Source organism: Myotis daubentonii, chromosome X, assembly GCF_963259705.1.
Source record: "Myotis daubentonii chromosome X, mMyoDau2.1, whole genome shotgun sequence".
NCBI classification, from domain to species: domain Eukaryota; kingdom Metazoa; phylum Chordata; class Mammalia; order Chiroptera; family Vespertilionidae; genus Myotis; species Myotis daubentonii.
In genome coordinates this window covers 138,494,258-138,513,602 of record NC_081861.1, presented here as the reverse complement: position 1 = coordinate 138,513,602, position 19,345 = coordinate 138,494,258, and the positions used below count along the sequence as shown (strand labels likewise).

The 19,345-nt window shown below is 47.3% G+C and overlaps 2 protein-coding genes across 2 annotated transcripts; both read left to right on the top strand.

Annotated features, from left to right (window-relative positions):
- The first annotated feature begins 657 nt into the window (after positions 1 to 657).
- Positions 658 to 996, top strand: LOC132223738 (T-cell leukemia/lymphoma protein 1A-like). The gene has a single exon (XM_059678763.1). It carries the CDS (start codon positions 658 to 660, stop codon positions 994 to 996), a length of 339 nt encoding a protein of 112 aa, XP_059534746.1.
- A 5,043-nt stretch (positions 997 to 6,039) lies between these two features.
- On the top strand, positions 6,040 to 6,381 carry LOC132223736 (protein p13 MTCP-1-like). The gene has a single exon (XM_059678762.1). The coding sequence runs from the start codon at positions 6,040 to 6,042 to the stop codon at positions 6,379 to 6,381; it is 342 nt and encodes a 113-aa protein (XP_059534745.1).
- Positions 6,382 to 19,345: the final 12,964 nt, after the last annotated feature.

Genomic DNA, 19,345 nt, shown 5'->3' with positions numbered 1-19,345 from the left:
GCGCCTCACTGGTGGTCAGTGCACTCCCACAGGGGGAGCACCGCTCAGCCAAAGCCAGGCTCACAGTTGCCGAGCACAGGGGTTGGTGGGAGCCTCCATAGCAGCACTAAAGCGGACCTACGCTGTCAGTTGGACAGCCCTCAAGGGGTCCCAGACTGCGAGTTGCCACTGACCTGACTGAGGGACCCTCCCCCAAGTACATGAATTTTGTGCACTGAGCCTCTAGTAATATTATAACTTTGTATGGTGTCAGATGGGTCTGAGATTAATTGCATGATTTCTTAGTCCATTATATAATGTGTAATCATTGGGGTGTAACCCTGAAATGAAACTAATGTTGTATGTCAACTCATATTAAAAATGTTTTAAATATTCTATAAGACCGTGATACCTTCACAGAATCAAATTTTACTTTAAGTACGTTTTGTACAGTTTGTTCTAGGAGAGAGATCTAAAGCTCAAAAGAAAGAAGAGTTGAGATTTATAAGTTTGCAAAATAAACCAAAAGCAACATCAAACACAACCGTAAAAACCATAAAGATAAAAGCCGAGGTAAAATGTGTTTGGAGACCCCATCCCCTGTCTTTCGATAACAGGACCGAAGTAGCGAGAGGCTCTGAGAAGCTGTGGCTGTTGCTCCTTGATCACGGAGGGGTCATGGCCGAGCTCCCATCGAAGGAGCACCTCACCTCGCACCCCAACTTCCTGAGGATCCGTGGGCCCTGGTTGTATGAGGACGAGAATGATCGCACGTGGCTGCATCTCTTCATGGATACAGGAGGTGTTCTGCAAGTACTGCTGCGCCAGGAAGACGTACCCATTGGGCATATTGCAATGACCAAAAGCCTGCTCACCTCGAGCATCATGCCTTTGATGTGGACACTCCACCCTGAAGGTCAGTACGAGGACCACATTTGCCGGTTCTGGCGCATTGTGGACCACTTCAAGGAGGATGGAGTGGAGGAAATGATCCTTGAACTAATGGACGACTCGTAGGACACGTGCTAGGGTCCCTGGCTATTGTCAACCTGTGCCCAAGTCCTGCTGGCCTTCTGGTGGGACGTGTATAGCACTGTTCACCATTTACTAAGCTCCATTGTTCTATCTGCCACCACCTGGGTGTGAGGGCACATCTCTCTCTCTCTCTCTCTCTCTCTCTCTCTCTCTCTCTCTCCTTGTTCTTCTTTTTGCTGTTGTTCTTCTTCTTGTTCTTGTTCTTGTTCTTCTTCTTCTTCTTCTTCTTGTTCTTCTTCTTCTTCTTCTTCTCCTCCTCCTCCTCCTCCTCCTCCTCCTCCTCCTCTTCTCCTCTCTCTCTCTCTCTCTCTCTCTCTCTCTCTCTCTCTCTTTGTCTCCCTATATCTCTCTGTCTCTCTCCCTCTCTCTCAAATCAATAAAAGCATTTTGAGCCAAGCTGGTGTTTCTCAGTGGTTGAGGGATGACCTATGAACCCAGAGGTCATGGTTGGATTCCTGGTAAGGGCACAGGCAAGAATTGACCAATCAGCCCTAGCATGTTTGGCTCTGTGGGGAGAGGGTTGGACTGTAGACTGTGGAACATCCCAGGTTCGATTCTGGTCAAGGACACATGCTCTGGTTGTGGGCTCCATCCCCAGTCAGGGGCGTGCAGGAGGCACCCGATGTATGGTTTTCTCTCATCATTGATGTTTCTCGCTCCCTTCCTGTATGAAATCAATCCTATATAATAAAAGCCTAATATGATAAGTGTCCAGTCGACTGGTCATCTCTTCAACCTATCAAAGCATAATATGTAAATGATATACAAAGGTTGCTCAACTGCTGGCTATGACATGCATTGACCACCAGGGACAAGACATTCAGACTGGTAGGTCAGATTGTTGCTCTACTCCTGCTGATCAGGACTGAGTGAGACATGCTGGACACACCCTGGCGCCCTCCCATGGTCCCTCCCCAGCTGGCCAACCTCCCGTGTCCCTCCCCAGACCTAATGGGGCACACCGGTGGGGTGCCTTGGTCTGGCCTCTGCCCTCTCATAATCTGGGACCCCTTGGGAGATGTCAGAGAGCCGGTTTTGGCCCGATCCCGCAGGCCAGCCTTAGGGACCACACTGGTGTATGAATTTGTGCACCATGCCTCTAGTAAAAATATATTAAACAGAGAAATAAAAAGCAAAAGACCTTAAGCCTGAAAATATTAGCCCAGCCCCGGTAGACAAGGCTCGAAGACATCAGTGAAAATAGTTTTCATTTCAATGACCAGTGTTCTCATTGTTTGATCTCCTGAGGTTCGTCAACCAATACTACCCTCTCCAAAAAAAGAACAGATTTTTGTGGGATTACGGTTGTTTTATGCTGATCATCTCTTTCCTTTGAGGAATGATGAGGGATGCCAGGGCTCTTCTCCTGAAGGCTGGAGCTGGCTCTGGGTATGGCTTTAGTGTCTAGCTCTGGATGCATTTGGGTTTTTAATTGTGTGTAGCACTAAACAGCCCCAAACAAAGCCCAGCGATCATATAACTCATCTAGCATTGCACCAAGAGAGGCGGCTGGAGGGGGAGCTGGAGGGAGCCTCAGAAATCAATTTCAGGGCATCCATGGTTGCATTAAAGAGATCCCTGACTGCTGATTAAATTCTCCTCATGCAGGAAGGTGTTTGCAAATGCAAATTGAGCCCTTTAAGGCTGAGGGACATGTTTCCAAGTTGCGTTTTTCATATTCAAAATACTGCACTTCCGGGCCACCCAGTATGGCTCACTGATTGAGCATCGACCTATCAACCAGGAGGTCATGGTTCCATTCCTGGTCAAGGGCACATGCCCAGGTTGCGGGCTCGATCAGAGTAGGGTCGTGCCGGAGGCGGCCGATCCTTGTTTCTCTCTCATGATGGATGTTTCTCTCTCTCTCTCTCCCTCTCCCTTCCTCTCTGAGTCAATAAAATCATTTAAAAAAATATTAGCAATTGTTGCATTCAGATGGCATGCACATTGTTTTAAAATAGTTTATTATTTTTTTGTTTTAACATACAGGTAGGTAGTCATTTAAAGACTACCTAGGGCCCGTGCTGGTATGGTTCAGTGGATAATGCGTTGGCCTGCGGACTGAAGGGTCCCGAGTTTGATTTCAGTCAAGGGTACATGCCCGGGTTGCGGGCTCCATACCCAGTGGGGGGCGGGCAGGAGGCAGCGGTCCATGATTCTCTCTCATCATCACTGATGTTTCTATCTCTAACTCTGTTCCTCTCTAAAATCAATAAAAAATATATATATTTTTTTATAAAAGAGCCCACGCCTCGAGATCTGTCCTGTGTCGCACTGCAAACACTCTGTCTCAAGACCACTTTGGGCTCAATTCCTTCAAGGGCAGTATGAGGGTGACATTTGAATTATGTTTTTTTTTCTCCCCTTTTTTATTTTTCTTTGTATTTTGCTTATCATAAATGCCATCAAGCAGATGTCTGATATTTCCTTATGGCTCCATTCATCTTTCCTTCCTAATTGGGGAAGAGTTTAGTTTGCCTCAGTCCAGGTCATTGAGCTGGGAGTTGTTCCTTATTTTAATTTTTTTTCAGAGAGGAATGGAGAGGGAGAGAGTTAGAAACATCCATGATGAGAGAATCTTGGATTGGTTGCCTCCTGCAAGTCCCTCACTGGGGATAGAGCCCACAACCTGGGCATGTGCCTTTGCCCGGGAATCAAACCCGGGACCCTTCAGTTCACAGGCCGACACTCTATCCACTGAGCCAAACTGGCTAGGGCCAATTTGACTTTTTTAAAGGGTGGAAACACCTTGAAGAAGAATTAAGCATCTCAGCATTCATGTCACAGTGAGAATTACAACTCACCTCCCCATTCTTTCCACATTGTTCCTGTAAATGCAGACTCTGACTAATAATGAAGATTATAGGTAAACAGCCTGTTTGCATAAGAATCCTAGAAACTAATTTTACAAGATATGAACTCTGACCTTCCCAGTTCTGGGAGATTTGATGACCTTCAACCATAGACCCAGGAATACAAAGGCTAGGATGACGCACACTCTACTGTCACCTGACCACTTGCAAGATCCTTATCAGATTGGACTGGGCCTGTCGGCACTTAGAGAACTTCTCAAGCCCTGCCCCCTGACCTCTTTGCTCTGTTTGGCCTCTCCCTCCTTATAAAAGCCTCTGCCTGTACTGAGATGTGCAGATGAGTTTGGGGACGAGCTTTCCCCATCTTCTCAGGTTGCTGGCACCTGAATAAACCTCTTTCCTTCCTGACGACCACCTGTCTCCCAGGACTGGTTTCTGGGGTGTGAGTGAGTGATACCTTGTTTTTCTGGACACATTCCTGGTACATGGACTCCTGGGAATATGTGTATCATGGTCATGTTCTTTCTTCTGCAGGTGACATGGGGAAGCAGAGACCGGTCACAGAGGAAAGGAGAAAAGAACAGTGCTTTGCCTTCAGAGCAATAAGAACAGGTAAGACAAAGATGGTATGGAGGAGGAGGGGGAGGAGGAGGAAGGATTGGGGATGGAGTCTGATCTAAGGGAGGAATTTGGACTTTGTGGACTGAAGTGAGTTTAGCAGCAAAACCATACAGCTCTTGCCAAGAGAATGGCTGAGCATTGGGGAAGGGAGAGATCATTCTATAAGTGATGTTATGATACCTCAGGAATCCTACATGCTCTTTCACCTGTGTCTTTGCTTCCTGTTTTAATGACCAGCTATCCCAGGAATCTGTCTGTCCCTGAATATTTTGGTCTTGCCTCTTTCGCCAGCACTTGAGAAGCAAGACCACTGTTAAGAAGCCCACCTGAATGCAGACTTTAGCTTTGTTCCTCTTCCAGCTGTTAAAGGTAAAGCATATTATTTGCATATTATGTGCACGGGGTGGGTTTTTCTATGGTTTGTGAGTTCCCTCTGAGATGATCAGAAAGAAGGTGGTGGTGTCAGGACAAAAAGAAAAGTTGAACCAACTCCAAATTTTAATTAAGAAAAAAGAAGAGAAAAGAATAGAAAAGAGCCCGGCTGGCATGGCTCAGTTGTTTAGCTCAACCCAGGAACCAGGAGATGTCAATTTGATTCCCAGTCATGTCACATGCCCGGGTTACAGTCTTGATCCCCAGTAGGAGCCTTGCAGGAGGCAACCAATCCGTGATTCTCTTTCATCTTTGATCTCTCTCTCTCTCTCTCTCTCTCTCTCTCTCTCTCTCTCTCTCTCTCTCTCTCCCTCTCCCTTCCTCTCTGAAATCAGTAAAACTATATGAAAAAAAATGAAAGAATAGTCATGGCACAATAAAGTAGAGCATTGAGTCAATCCTATATAATGAAAGGCTAATATGCAAATCAATCAAACGGCAGAACGTACGGCCGCTATGACACACATGGACCACCGGGGGCAGATGCTCATGGCAGGAGCTGTCCACTGGTGGTCAGTGCACTCCCACAGGGGGAGCGCTGCACAGCCAAAAGCCAGGCTCAAAGCTGCCGAGACAAGGGTGGAGGGGGAGCCCCCAGAGCAGCACTAAAGCGGGCCTAAGCTATTAGTTGGACATCCCTCAAGGGGTCCCGGACTGGGAGAGGCCCGATCGTTGGCTGAAGGACCCCCCAGAGTGCATGAATGTCCTGCACTGAGCCTCTAGTCATATTATAATAACTGAGTATGGTGTCAGATGGGTATGAGATTAATTGCATGATTTCTAGTCCATTATATAATGTGTAATCATTGGGGTGTAACCCTGAAATGAACCTAAGGTTCTATGTGAACTGTCATTTAAAAATGTTTTTAAAATTCCATAGGACCATGTTACCTTCACAGAGTCATACTTTACCTTACGTGCGTTTTGTACAGTTTTTCACTAGGACAGAGATCTAAAGCTAAAAAGAAAGAAAAGTTGAGATTTATAAATTTGGAAAATAAACAAAAGGCAACCACAAACAAAACCGTAAAAACCATAAAGATAAAAGCCGAGGTAAAATGCATTTGGAGATCCCCTCCCCTGTCTTTCAATGCCAGGACCGAAGTACCAAGAGGCTCTGAGAAGCTGTGGCTGTTGCTCCTGGGACCACAGAGGGGTCATGGCCGAGCTCCCGTCGATCATCGTGCACCTCATCTCGCATCCCAGCTACCTGAGTATCCGTGGGCCCTCGGTTTATGAGGACGAGAACCAGCGCACATGGCTGCATCTCGTCATGGACACAGGAGGTGTCCTGCAAGTACAGTTGTGCCAGGTCGACGACCCCACTGGGCATAACGGAATCACCACCAGCCCGCTGACCTCGAGCACCATGCCTTCGATGTGGATGCTCCAGTTTGGCAACCAGTACCTGGACTCCATGGGCCGGTTCTGGCGCATCGTGCACCATGTCATGGAGGATGACGTGGAAGAAATGATCCTTGAGCTGATGGAAGAGTCGTAGGACATCTGATCGGGTCCCTGGCTCTTGTCAACCTCAGCTCCAGTCCTGCTGGCCTGCCAGTGGGACGTGTATAGTTCTGTTCACCTTCTTAATAAGCTCTGTTTTTCTATCTGCCACCCCAGGGTGCGAGGGCACATTGATCTCTCTCTCTCTCTCTCTCTCTCTCTCTCTCTCTCTCTCTCTCTTCTTGTTCTTCTTTTATTCTTCTTCTCCTTTCTCTCTGCCTCTCTGTCTCTCTCTGTCTCTCTCACCTCTCTCTCAAATCAATAAATGCATTTTCAGCCAAGCTGGTGTTTCTCTGTGGTTGAGGGATGACCTATGTACCCGGAGGTCACGGTTTGATTCCTGGTCAGGGCACAGACAAGAATTAACCAATGAGCCCGAGCTTGTTAGGTTCAGTGGATAGAGGGTTGGACTTTGGGCTCTGGAAGTTCCCAGGTTCGAATCTGGTCAAGGGCACATGCTCTGGTTGTGGGCTCGATCGCCAGTAGGGGGCATGCAGGAGTCACCCAATGTATGATTCTCTCTCATCATTGATGTTTCTATCTCCCTTCCTGTATGAAATCAATCCTATATAATAAAAGCCTAATATGCTAAGTGTCCTGTCGACTGGTCATCTGTTCCACCAATCAAAGCATAATATGCAAATGATATACTAAGGTTGCTCAACTGCTCGCTATGACATGCATTGACCACCAGGGACAAGACATTCAGACTGGTAGGTCAGATTGCTGCTAGGGTCTGGCTGATCAGTACTGAGTGAGACGGGCTGGACACACCCTGGGGCCCTCCCATGGTCCCTCCCCAGCTGGCCCACCTCCCGTGTCCCTCCCCAGACCTAATGGGGCACCGGTGGGGTGTCTTGGCCTGGCCTGTGGCCTCTTGTAATCTGGGACCCCTCGGGGGATGTCAGAGAGCCAGTTTCAGCTGATCCCCACACTAAACAGCCCCCAAAAAAGCACAGCGATCATAAAATTTATCTAGCATCGCACCAGGGAGAGGAGGCTGGAGGGGGAGCCGGAGGGAGCCCCAGAAATCTATTTCAAGACATCCAGGGTTGCATTAAAGAGATCACTGACTGCTGATTAATTCAGTGGCTTAGCGTCGACCTATCAACCAGGAGGTCATGGTTTTATTCCTGGTCAAGGGTACATGCCCAGGTTGCCGGCTCGATTCCCAGTAGGGGGCGTGAGGGAGGCGGCCCATCCATGATTCTCTCTCATCATGGATGTTTCTCTCCCTCTTTATTTCCCTTCCTCTCTGAGTCAATAAAATCATTTAAAAAATTTTAGCAATTGTTGCATTCAGATGACAGTCACATTGTTTTAAAATAGTTTATTATTTTGGGGGGGTTAACATACCAGGTGGGTAGTCATTTAAAGGCCGTGCCTCGAACCTCCCTCCCTGAGTCCTTCTGTTCATTTACTGACACGGTCTCGCCTGTGTCAAAAAGATAAGTGCTTTCTTGCAAAAGGGCCTGTAAATCAGCAGACAATTCCCTGAGGGGAATGCGTCATACGCTTCCCCTGTCTCAGAGTAAATTTGCAGACGACGCTGGAAATCTGAGGTGGGCATGAGAGTTTGTTATTTAGGCAATGAGCTCTGGTGGATTTATTTCAGTTTATTATTATTTAAAATATATCTTTATTGATTTTAGAGAGCAAGAGAGAGGAAGAGAGAGAGAAACATCCGTGATGAGAGAGAATCATGGATCGGTTGCCTCCTGCACGCCCCCTACTGGGGATCGAGCTCACAACCCAGGCATCTGCCCTTGACCGGAAATTGACCTATGACCTCCTGGTTCATAGCTTGATGCTCAAACCCTGAGCAACACCGCCTGGCCATAGACCATTAGTCTTTATCCATGGAAGAGATGTGCAGAAATCACATAATCATTTTCCTCCAATTTAGGTCCTAATCCAACAAAGACAGGGCCCAGTGAGTGCATATTTTTCCATAACTCTTATAGATCCTGTAGAAGCCTGGTCAAAGTCCACATATTTTTAAAAAATATATATTTTAATTGATTTCAGAGAAGAAGGGAAAGAGAGAGAGAGAGAGAGAGAGAGAGAGAGAGAGAGAGAGACATCCATGATGAGAGAGAATCATGGGTTGGCTGCCTCCTGCATGCCCCCTACTGGGGGAAGAGTATGGACAGTAGACACACGCCCAGTGAGGTCTGGGTGACATGGGGAGGTGCTTACCTGTCAGTCACACCTGGGAGCCAGTCAGTGGCTGGAATAGGCATGGCCACTGCAAGGGCGTGAAATCTGAGATACTAACTGCTGGACACAGGGGCCCTCTTCCTCTCTCTCTCTGCTGCATGTGACCCCTGGCTTATGGGGCTCTCACACTCTACACTCACCCATGAGGCCCACAGCCATGTGGGACCCGCACAATGGACTGATAGACTGTAACTATTAATTCATCATCTATTTGTTCATCTATCCATCTACCATCAATCTACCATCCATCAATCCATCCATCCATCCATCCATCCACTCATCCACCATTTATCCATCTATCCATCCACCCAACATTTATCCATCCATCACTCATGAACCTATTTATACAACCATCTATCTACCCATTCATTCACCCATTCATTCATATTCATTAATTCATCATTTATTCATCTATCCATCTACCATCCCATTCACCATCCATCTGCCCATCTATCCATCAATCCATCCATCCATCCACCCATCCATCTACTTATTCATTCATCCATCTATCCATCCATTCATCTGCATCTATCTCTCCATCCATCCATCCATCCATCCATCCACCCATCTACTCATCCACCATTTATCCATCCATCCATCCACCCAACATCTATCCATCCATCACTCATGCACCTATTTATCCAACCATCTATCTACTCATTCATTCACCCATTCATTCATATTCATTAATTCATCATGTATTTGTTCATCTATCCATCTACCATCCATCCACCATCCATTTACCCATCTATCCATCCATCCATCCATCCATCCACTTATCCATTCATCCATCCATCCATTCATCTGCATCTATCTCTTCACCCATCCATCCATCATCCATCCATCCATCCATCCATCATCCATCCATCCATCTATCCATCCATCCACTTCTTTATACATTTAGATATGGAGAGAGAGAGAGAGAGAGAGAGAGAGAGAGAGAGAGAGAGAGAGAGAGAGAATCCGCAGTGCTTTCCATCCTCATACATTTCTGTTGAGAGTGGACAGAGCATAATTGACTTGAAGGTCATCGCTGCCTTCTAATAGTGGGTGGAAGACACGTCAGCCAGCTGAACAAATAGCAGTCACAGCCACTCAAGAAGGCAAGCCATCCCCCGTGAAAACAAACTCAGACCCCGTGAGCTCTCCTTTTGTGAGTCTTTTGCATTCAAATTGGTCGTGTGTGAGCCAAGATAAACACGGCTGGCCTTTCGCTAACAGAGAGGTGCTCCCCAAACAGCGACCCTTGTCTTAAATGACATGACAAATATGAAAAGGAAAGGGGTTGATCCTCTATCAGAATGCAAACTTCCTCAGAGCGTGCTGCCTGCAAAAGCCCTTTCTTTTTCTTATGTTAATCTTTATTGTTAAAAGTATTAATAGGTCTTCCTTCCCCCCCCCCCCCCCGCGCATTAACCTCTTGCAGTCCGCTCCCATCCCCCCGCCCCCCAAGTCCTCACCATGTCACTGTCTGTGTCCATGGGTGATGCATATATGCACACAAGTTCATTAGTTGATCTCTTCCCACTCCCCTCCCTCCCCTGCCTTCCCTCTGACATTCAACAGTCTGTTCATCCTTCTATGACTCTGGGTCTTTTTTAAAATATATATATATATATTTTACTGATTTCAGAGAGGAAGAGGGAGAGAGAGAGAGAGAGAGATGGAAACATCCATGATGAAAGAGAATCATGGATCGGCTGCCTCCTGCACGCCCCCTACTGGGGATGGAGCCCACAACCCAGGCATGAGCTCTTGACCGGGAATTGAACCCTGGACCCTTCAGTCTGCAGGCTGATGCTCTACCCACTGAGCAACACTGGCTAGGACCATATTTTTATTATTATTATTTCTTCTTCTTCTTCTTCTTCTTCTTCTTCTTCTTCTTCTTCTTCTTCTTCTTCTTCTTCTTCTTCTTCTTCTTCTTCTCCTCCTCCTCCTCCTCCTCCTCCTCCTCCTCCTCCTCCTCCTCTTCCCCTCCTCCTCCTCCTCCACCTCTTTCTTCTCATTCTTCTTCTTCCTCCTCTTAAAGAATACCCTTCAAGCCCAGCCATATGGCTCAGTGGTTATCCATCGACCTATGAACCAGGAGGTCACAGTTCGATTCCCAGTCAGGGCACAGACCTGGGCTGCGGGCTCTATCCCCAGTAGGGGCCGTGCAGGAGGTGGCCGGTCCATGATTCTCTCTCCTCATGGATGTTTCTCTCTCTCTCTCCCTCTCCCTTCCTCTCTCTGAAGTCTCTCTCTCTATCTAAATGTATAAAGAAGTGGATGGATGGATAGATGGACGGATGGATGATGGATGGATGGATGGATGGATGGGTAGATGGATGGTGGATGGATGGTAGATGGATAGATGAACAAATATATGATGAATTAATGAATATGAATGAATGGGTGAACGAATGAGTAGATAGATGGTTGGATAAATAGGTGCATATACAAATATATTTTAAAAAATCAAAATAAAAGAGACGTCACAGTAAGTAGAACTGAGGTTGAAAAGCAGGTCAGTGAGGGAGGTGGGTGGCTGCATGTCACCAGCAGTCATAGCCAGGATCGCGAGTTTTGCCCAAGGGCAAGGATGGAAGTGCCTGGTCGAGGAAAAACATTGATGCAAACCTGTGTTTCTGTTTGCTTTAATGCAGCGATTCTCAACCTCCCTAAGGCCGTGACCCTTAAATACAGCTCCTCATGCTGTGGGGACCCCCAACCATAACATTATTTCCGTTGCTGCTTCATCACTGTCCCGTGGCTACTGTTATGAATCGTCATGGAAACATCTGCTCTGCAGGATGGATTTGCATGGTGACACATGGAACATCATGAAAGCACAGTGATCAATCACAAAAACAATACGTGATTATAGATGTGTTTTCCGACGGTCTTAGGCGACCCCCGTGAAAGGTTCGTTCGCCCCCCAAAGGGGTCGCGACCCACAGGTTGAGAACCGCTGCTTTCATGGGTGAAGATAAAGATGGGTGTCGTCTATTCTCTGAATTCCTCCTAATGGCCTCACCTCACTCCTGGACCGGCTTTGTGAGGGGGCAGACATAGAATCGTGGAGACAAGCTATGGGTAGGGGAAAGATGAATCCTGTTCTGTTCACAAGGATTGTTTTGCTCTGATTAGAGCAAACACATGCTGTCCTGGCTGGGAGTTAAAGGCCCTGGGATGTGGGAGTCGGAATGCAGTCCCTCCTCTTTTTCCAGGAACTGCCCGTTGTCATGGAAATGGTCACAACCTTGTCTCTGTCGCAATCTGGCCCCAGGGACACCCAGCCTTTTTGATGCTCAGCCTGCATTGCCTGGAGCCTGGAGCTATTATACCGTGCCTCCTTCCCCAGGCCTGTCACTCCTACTTCCCCTGATGTAATCTTTTTTTAAAAAAATAAATATATTTATATATATTTTTATTGATTTCAGAGAGGAAGGGAGAGGGAGAGAGAGATAGCAAACATCCATGATGAGAATCATCGGTCAGCTGCCTCCTGCACGTCTGCTACCGGGGATCGAGCCCAAAACCCTGGGCCTGTGCCCCGACAAGGTATCGAACCCCTGACCTCCTGGTTCAGAGGTCGACGTTCAACCACTGAGCCATGCCGGGCGGGCCCAAAGAGAAACATTTTATTGATTGATTGATTGATTGATTGATTGATCGATTGAAATATATTTTTATTGATTTCATAGACAGGAAGGGAGAGGGAGAGATAGAAACATCCATGATGACAGAGAATCATGGACCGGCTGCCTCCTGCACGCCCCCTACTGGGGATGGAGCCTGCAACCTGGGCATGTGCCCTTGACCAGGAATCGAACCCGTGACCTCCTGGTTCATAGGTCGACACTCAACCACTGAGCCACACTAGCTGGGCTGCATTCTTTTTTAAAATATATGCTTTTATTGATTTCAGAGAAAGGAGGCAGAGGGAGTGAGAGATAGAAACAGCAATGATGAGAGAAAATCATGGATCGGCTGCCTCCTGCAGGCTCCCTACTTGGTATCGAGCCCGCAACCGGGGCATGTGCCCTTGACTGGGAATCGAATCCGGGACCTCCTGGTTCATAGGTCGACACTCAACCACTGCCACGCCAGCCGGGCAGAACCCTGAATTCTTAAACTTGTGAGCTTTCCTGAACCCAGTGAGGGCAAGACCAAGATTTATTCAGCACATTTTTTTCTTTTCCACCTACAATATTTCTGCATTGCTCCATTTTCCTATAAGGAACCTTAGGTACTTCAAAAGAAAGAAAATTATCTAGGAAAAAATCTGTAGAGCAAACAAAGATGTTATAAAAACCACAAACCCCATAGGATCGGGCCCATCTAAAATCCCCAGTGTAAACCAGTGTGTGTGTGTGTGTGTGTGTGTGTGATATCACAGAACTTGCCTGCTCCCTCCAAAGTTGCACTTTTTCTCATTTTTCTTAGAGCATTAGATTTTGGATACATACGGTTTGGGTTTTTGGGGGGAGAAACATCTGGACCTGCAAGAACAAAGTGTGTTTTAATCACCATTGTGGGTTTTCGAGTCTGGGGAAATCAGGTAACGCTGATGAAAGATCATTCTTCTTCCCACTGACTTTTATTGTAATTTGGTTAATAGCTCTTAATTCCAAAAGTCCATATTCCTCGGCGTGTCGTTAAGGAGCTCAAATGGAAAATAGAAAAAAGGATGAAAAACAGATGTTTGATATGCAGAGCGAGTCTATGACTGGAAGGTAATTAGGCAAATTAATGCGACATTTCCGGAAGTTAAGTTTTGAATTGGATGTCAGCTCTAAAACGTATCGTTATATGAATAAAAGCATTCAGGATTGCTTTTTTTTTTTTTTTAAATGCCTAATACTCCATTAGTAACTGGAGCTTAGAAGGGAGTAGGAGTTGGTTCTGTGGCTTTGAGCTCAAACCTTAAAGAAAAATATACATGTTTCCTACAATATGCTGTTATTACAATACTAGAGGCCCGGTGCACGAAATTCGAGCAAGAGTAGGCCTTCCTCCCCCCGGCTGATGGCTACCAGCTTCCCTCCGGCACCCGGGACCCGGTCTTCCCTCACAGCCCCGGCTTCGTCCGGAAGGACCTCCGGAAGGACATCTAGTCCAATTAGCATATTACCCTTTATTATTGATTAAGAGTTTATAATGGGGATATAAGTTAAGTATTTATCATGTACATCAATGGAAGCACATGTTATATGCATAGATTTTTATGTGAATAGAAAAAAGTTTGTAGTTGTGCATATATATATATATATATATATATATATATATATATATATATATATATAGTAGAGGCCCGGTGCACGAATTTGTGCCCCAGTGGGGTCCCTCGGCCTGGCCTTTGGGATCGGGCTGCAACCAGCTCTCCGACAACCCCCAAGGGGTTCCGGATTGCGAGAGGGTGCAGGCCAGGCTGAGGGACGCCACCGGTGCACGATCGGGGCCGGGGAGGGACGCGGGAGGTTGGCCAGCCGGGGAGGGGCTGTGGGAAAGTTCCAGCGTGTGTCCAGCCCATCTCACTCAGTCCCCATCAGCCGGACCCCAGCAGCAAGCTCACCTACTTGTGGGAGCGTCTGCCCCCTGGTGGTCAGGGCACGTCATAGCGAGGGGTTGAGCGGCCTTAGCATATCATTAGCATATTATGTTGTGAATGGTTGAATGGATGACCAGACAACCAAACAATTAGTATATTCAGCTTTTATTATTTAGGATGAAGGGACAAGTATATATGTATGTGTATGTATATGTATATGTATATGTATATGTATATGTACATGTATGTGTATGTGTATGTGTATGTGTATGTGTATGTATGTGTATGTGTATGTGTATGTATATGTATATGTATATGTATATGTATATGTATATGTATATGTACATGTATATGTATATGTATATGTATACACACACATACAGGGTGTCCCAAAAAATGTATACACATTTTAAATGATTACAAATTCACTGTGTATTAACATATGGGTAATTTTCAAACTGATTGACTATCTTGATCATGGCTAATTCTTTACATGTGGTCTTTTTTATAAACAAAAAAAATGTTTTTATTGATTTCAGAGAGAAGAAGGGAGCGGGAGAGAGACAGAGGAACATCCATGATGAGAGAGAATCACGGACCTGCTGCCTCCTGCACGCCCCCCACTGGGGATGGAGCCCGAAACCCGGGCATGTGCTCTTGACCGGGAATCGAACCGTGACCTCCTGGTTCCTAGGTCGATGCTCAACCACTGAGCCACACTGGCTGGGCCGAGACTTTTCTTTAAGAGCTGATTCTTATTCTTGAGTCTCCCGTTCTCTTGATTTATAAATGCTCTCAACGTCTATTATTCTACCCTCCGACTGGTAAGGAGTCTGGGTTCGGGCCAACGTTTGCCCGCTGAGAATGTCGTGGAGGGAAATACATCATTTCGGCGAGTTTATTTCTTCCCGCTGGCTTTTAAGGAGAAATCATTCCTCTCTTCGCTCCTGGGTGGGAGGTAAAGGGAGTCCAGACTCATTCGTCCGCATGAGTTCTTGGGGAACTGGACCAGGGCAAGACGAAGATTTATTGGAGAACGCATACATCTTTGCTCTTCCGTCTAAAATATTTATGTATTGGTCAATTTTTCTATAAGGAGACCTACATATATCAGAAGAAAGAAACTTCTCGAGGAAATATTTGTAGAGCAACCCGGGATGTTAGAAAAGCCAGAAATCACATAAAATCACAAATCACGTAAAATCAGACCAACCTGAACTGAAATGAAATACCTGGTGCAAAACAGATGTATTTCTGTTCTCTCTCTCTCTCTCTCTCTCTCTCTCTCTCTCTCTCTCTCTCTCCATCTCCATCTAGTAGACAAAAGACACACTGGGAAATGTAAGTATTTATTTGAAATAGCTAAGTACCACAGCTAATAGGTTGTGATAGAATATCTGCACACATGTCTCTCTATATAATAGCCAAGTGACCAGAAGGACAGGTTGCTATGATGTGCATTGCGGTTGACCAGCTGGCCCGATCAGGGGCATGGCCAGCAGACGAACCTCCCGTGTCCCCTCCTCCCAGCCAGCCCGGCCCTGATCAGGCCCGATCACCCCCGATCAGGGTGGGATGGCTGGACTCCACCCATGCATGAATTCGTGCACCGGGCCTCTAGTATGTATATATTATATACCCGCATATATATTTTATACGCATTTAAGTGTACAAGAACTCATCTTTTATGATAGAATTTTTGTACACTTCATTCATACATATATATATATATTTATATATATATATATGTATATATATATATATATATATATATATATATATATATATATATTCTCTTTCTTTTTTTGTTTTTATTATTTTTTGTTTTGTTAATCCTCACCCAAGGATATTTATCCATTGATTTTTAGGGAGAGTGGAATAGAGAGGGAGTGACAGAGAGAAACATCGCTGTGAGAGAAACACATCGATGGGTTGCCTCCTGCACACGTCCCCACCAGGGCCCGGGCCAGGGAGGAGCCTGCATTTGAGGTACGTGCCTGTGACTGGAATCAAACCCAGGACCCTTTGGTCTGCAGGCCGACACTCTATCCATTGAGCCAAACCAGCCAGGGCCATTCATATATTTTTAATCCTCACCCAAGGATAGGTTTTTGTGGATTTTAGAGTCAGAGAGAGAGAGAGAGAGAGAGAGAGAGAGAGAGAGAGACATCAGTCAGTGGCCTCTCATACACGCCCTGACCTGGGAACAAACTGGCAACCTAAGTATGTGTCCTGCCTGGGAATCGAACCCACAACCTTTTGGTGCATGGGACAACGTGGCAATCAACTTAGCCACCCAGCCAGGACTATATACAGGCCAACCAGTTGGTGTGGCTCGGTGATTTAATTTCGACCTATGAACCTGGAGGTCACGGTTTCATTCCTGGTCAAGGGCAGATGCCTGGGCTGTGGGCTTGATTGCCAGTAGGGGGCGTGCAGGAGGCAGCCGGTCCACGATTCTCTCTCATCATGGATGTTTCTCTCTCTCTCCCTCTCCCTTCCACTCAGAAATCAATAAAAATATATTTTAAAAAATAGTGTACACTTCTTTAAAAGAATAAATATACATACGCATATACGTATAATTTATGAATATATAAAAGGCAAAGGGACCGACCGTACGTCCATCTGACCGTCTGACTGACCGGCTGGCCGGTACACATGACGCGCACTGGCAATTTAAAAATAAATATTGACTCGCACACGTGTGATACATGTAAAGATCTCACTGGCGCCAATCGCACGCGTGTGTTTTGATCTGTCATTGTCGATTGGTTAAGCACTCTGAAAGTATTTTCATTTTTAATGTGGTAAACAGGGAGCTATTGGAGTAAGTTTAATCAATTTATCAGTCATAGTTTCTATCAATGTTGTTTTTATACCATGTTTTTGTTGCTTTTATATCATGTTTTTGCTGTTTTTACACCATGTCTTTGCTGTTGTTATATCATGTGGTTATTGTTTATTTATTAATCAGTTTATATATTATTTTCGTATACATTTCACTAACTTTCTTTCATCTCTGACACTTCTATTATAGAGATAGGGCGCATGGCGATATTAAAATATTTCTTCTAGTTAATTTTCTTTCAATGTGCACGAATCCAATCACTGGCCCACTATATATATAATATATATATATATATATATATATATATATATATATATATATATATACACACACACACACACACACATATATATATTCTACGCGCACACACACACACACACACACACACACACATATATATATTCTATATATATAATAGCCTAAGCAACTGTTATGACCAAATGACAGAAACGCCCTGAATGACCAGTCGAACAGTTGCTATGGCATGCACTGACCACCGGGGGGCAGATGCTAAACGCAGAAGCTGCCCCCTGGTGGTCAGTGTGCTCCCACAGCCAACCTCCCATAGCCCCTCCGCCCCAGCCGGCCAATCTCCCACGGCCTTTCCTCACAGCTGGCCGGCTCACAGATAGGCCTCGATCACTGGCCAGGCCAAGGACCCTGCAAGTGTATAAATCTGTGCACCAGGCCCCTAGTAATTATATATATTCATATACAACTGTGCTGGAGGCCCAGTGCACGAAATTCGTGCATGGGTTGTGGTGTCCTTCAGCCCGGCCTGCACCCTCTCGCAATCTGGGACCCCCCAGGGGATGTCCGACTGCTAATTTAGGCTCGATCCTGCAGGGGTCGGACATCCCTCTCCCAATCTGGGACCGCTGGCTCCTAACCACTGGCCCTAACCATTGCCGGCCTACCTGATTGCCCCTAACCACTCTGCCTGCCTGCCTGATCGCCCCTAACCCCTCTGCCTGCCTGGTCGCCCGTAACCCCTCTGCCTGCCTGATCACCCCTAACCCCTCTGCCTGCCTGATCGCCCCTAACCCCTCTGCTTGCCTGGTCGCCCGTAACCCCTCTGCCTGCCTGATCGCCCCTAACCCCTCTGCCTGCCTGATCGCCCCTAACCACTCTGCCTGCCTGATCGCCCCTAACCACCCTGCCTGCCTGCCTGATCACCCCTAACCACACTGCCTGCCTGATCACCCCTAACCACTCTGCCTGCCTGCCTGATCGCCCCTAACCACTCTGCCTGCCTGATCACCCCTAACAACTCTGCCTGCCTAATTGCCCCTAACCACTCTGCCTGCCTGATTGCCCCTAACCACTCTGCCTGCCTGCCTGATCGCCCCTAACCCCTCTGCCTGCCTGGTCGCCCGTAACTCCTCTGCCTGCCTGATCACCCCTAACCCCTCTGCCTGCCTGATCGCCCATAACCCCTCTGCCTGCCTGATCACCCCTAACCCCTCTGCCTGCCTGATCGCCCCTAACCACTCTGCCTGCCTGATCGCCCCTAACCACCCTGCCTGCCTGCCTGATCACCCCTAACCACACTGCCTGCCTGATCACCCCTAACCACTCTGCCTGCCTGCCTGATCGCCCCTAACAACTCTGCCTGCCTAATTGCCCCTAACCACTCTGCCTGCCTGATCGCCCCTAACCACTCTGCCTGCCTGATCACCCCTAACAACTCTGCCTGCCTAATTGCCCCTAACCACTCTGCCTGCCTGATTGCCCCTAACCACTCTGCCTGCCTGATCGCCCCTAACCCCTCTGCCTGCCTGATCACCCCTAACCCCTCTGCCTGCCTGATCGCCCCTAACCACTCTGCATGCCTGGTCGCCCCTAACCCCTCTGCCTGCCTGATCGCCCCTAACCCCTCTGCCTGCCTGATCGCCCCTAACCACTCTGCATGCCTGGTCGCCCCTAACCCCTCTGCCTGCCTGATCACCCCTAACCCCTCTGCCTGCCTGACGGCCCCTAACCCCTCTGCCTGCCTGATCGCCCCTAACCCCTCTGCCTGCCTGATCACCCCAAACCCCTCTGCCTGCCTGCCTGATCACCCCTAACCCCTCTGCCTGCCTGCCTGATCGCCCCTAACCCCTCTGCCTGCCTGATCGCCCCTAACCCCTCTGCCTGCCTGATCGCCCCTAACCACTCTGCCTGCCTAATCGCCCCTAACCACTCTGCCTGCCTGATCGCCCCTAACCCCTCTGCCTGCCTGATCGCCCCTAACCACTCTGCCTGCCTGATCGCCCCTAACCACTCTGCCTGCCTAATCGCCCCTAACCCCTCTGCCTGCCTGATCTCCCCTTGCCGGAGTCCATTTATTGTCTCCACTAGCTGAGCATAGAC

What these genes read in the sequence shown, in the direction of transcription:
- LOC132223738 (XM_059678763.1), top strand. Translation starts at nt 658, where the DNA reads ATGGCCGAGCTCCCATCGAAGGAGCACCTCACCTCGCACCCCAACTTC.
- LOC132223736 (XM_059678762.1), top strand. Translation starts at nt 6,040, where the DNA reads ATGGCCGAGCTCCCGTCGATCATCGTGCACCTCATCTCGCATCCCAGC.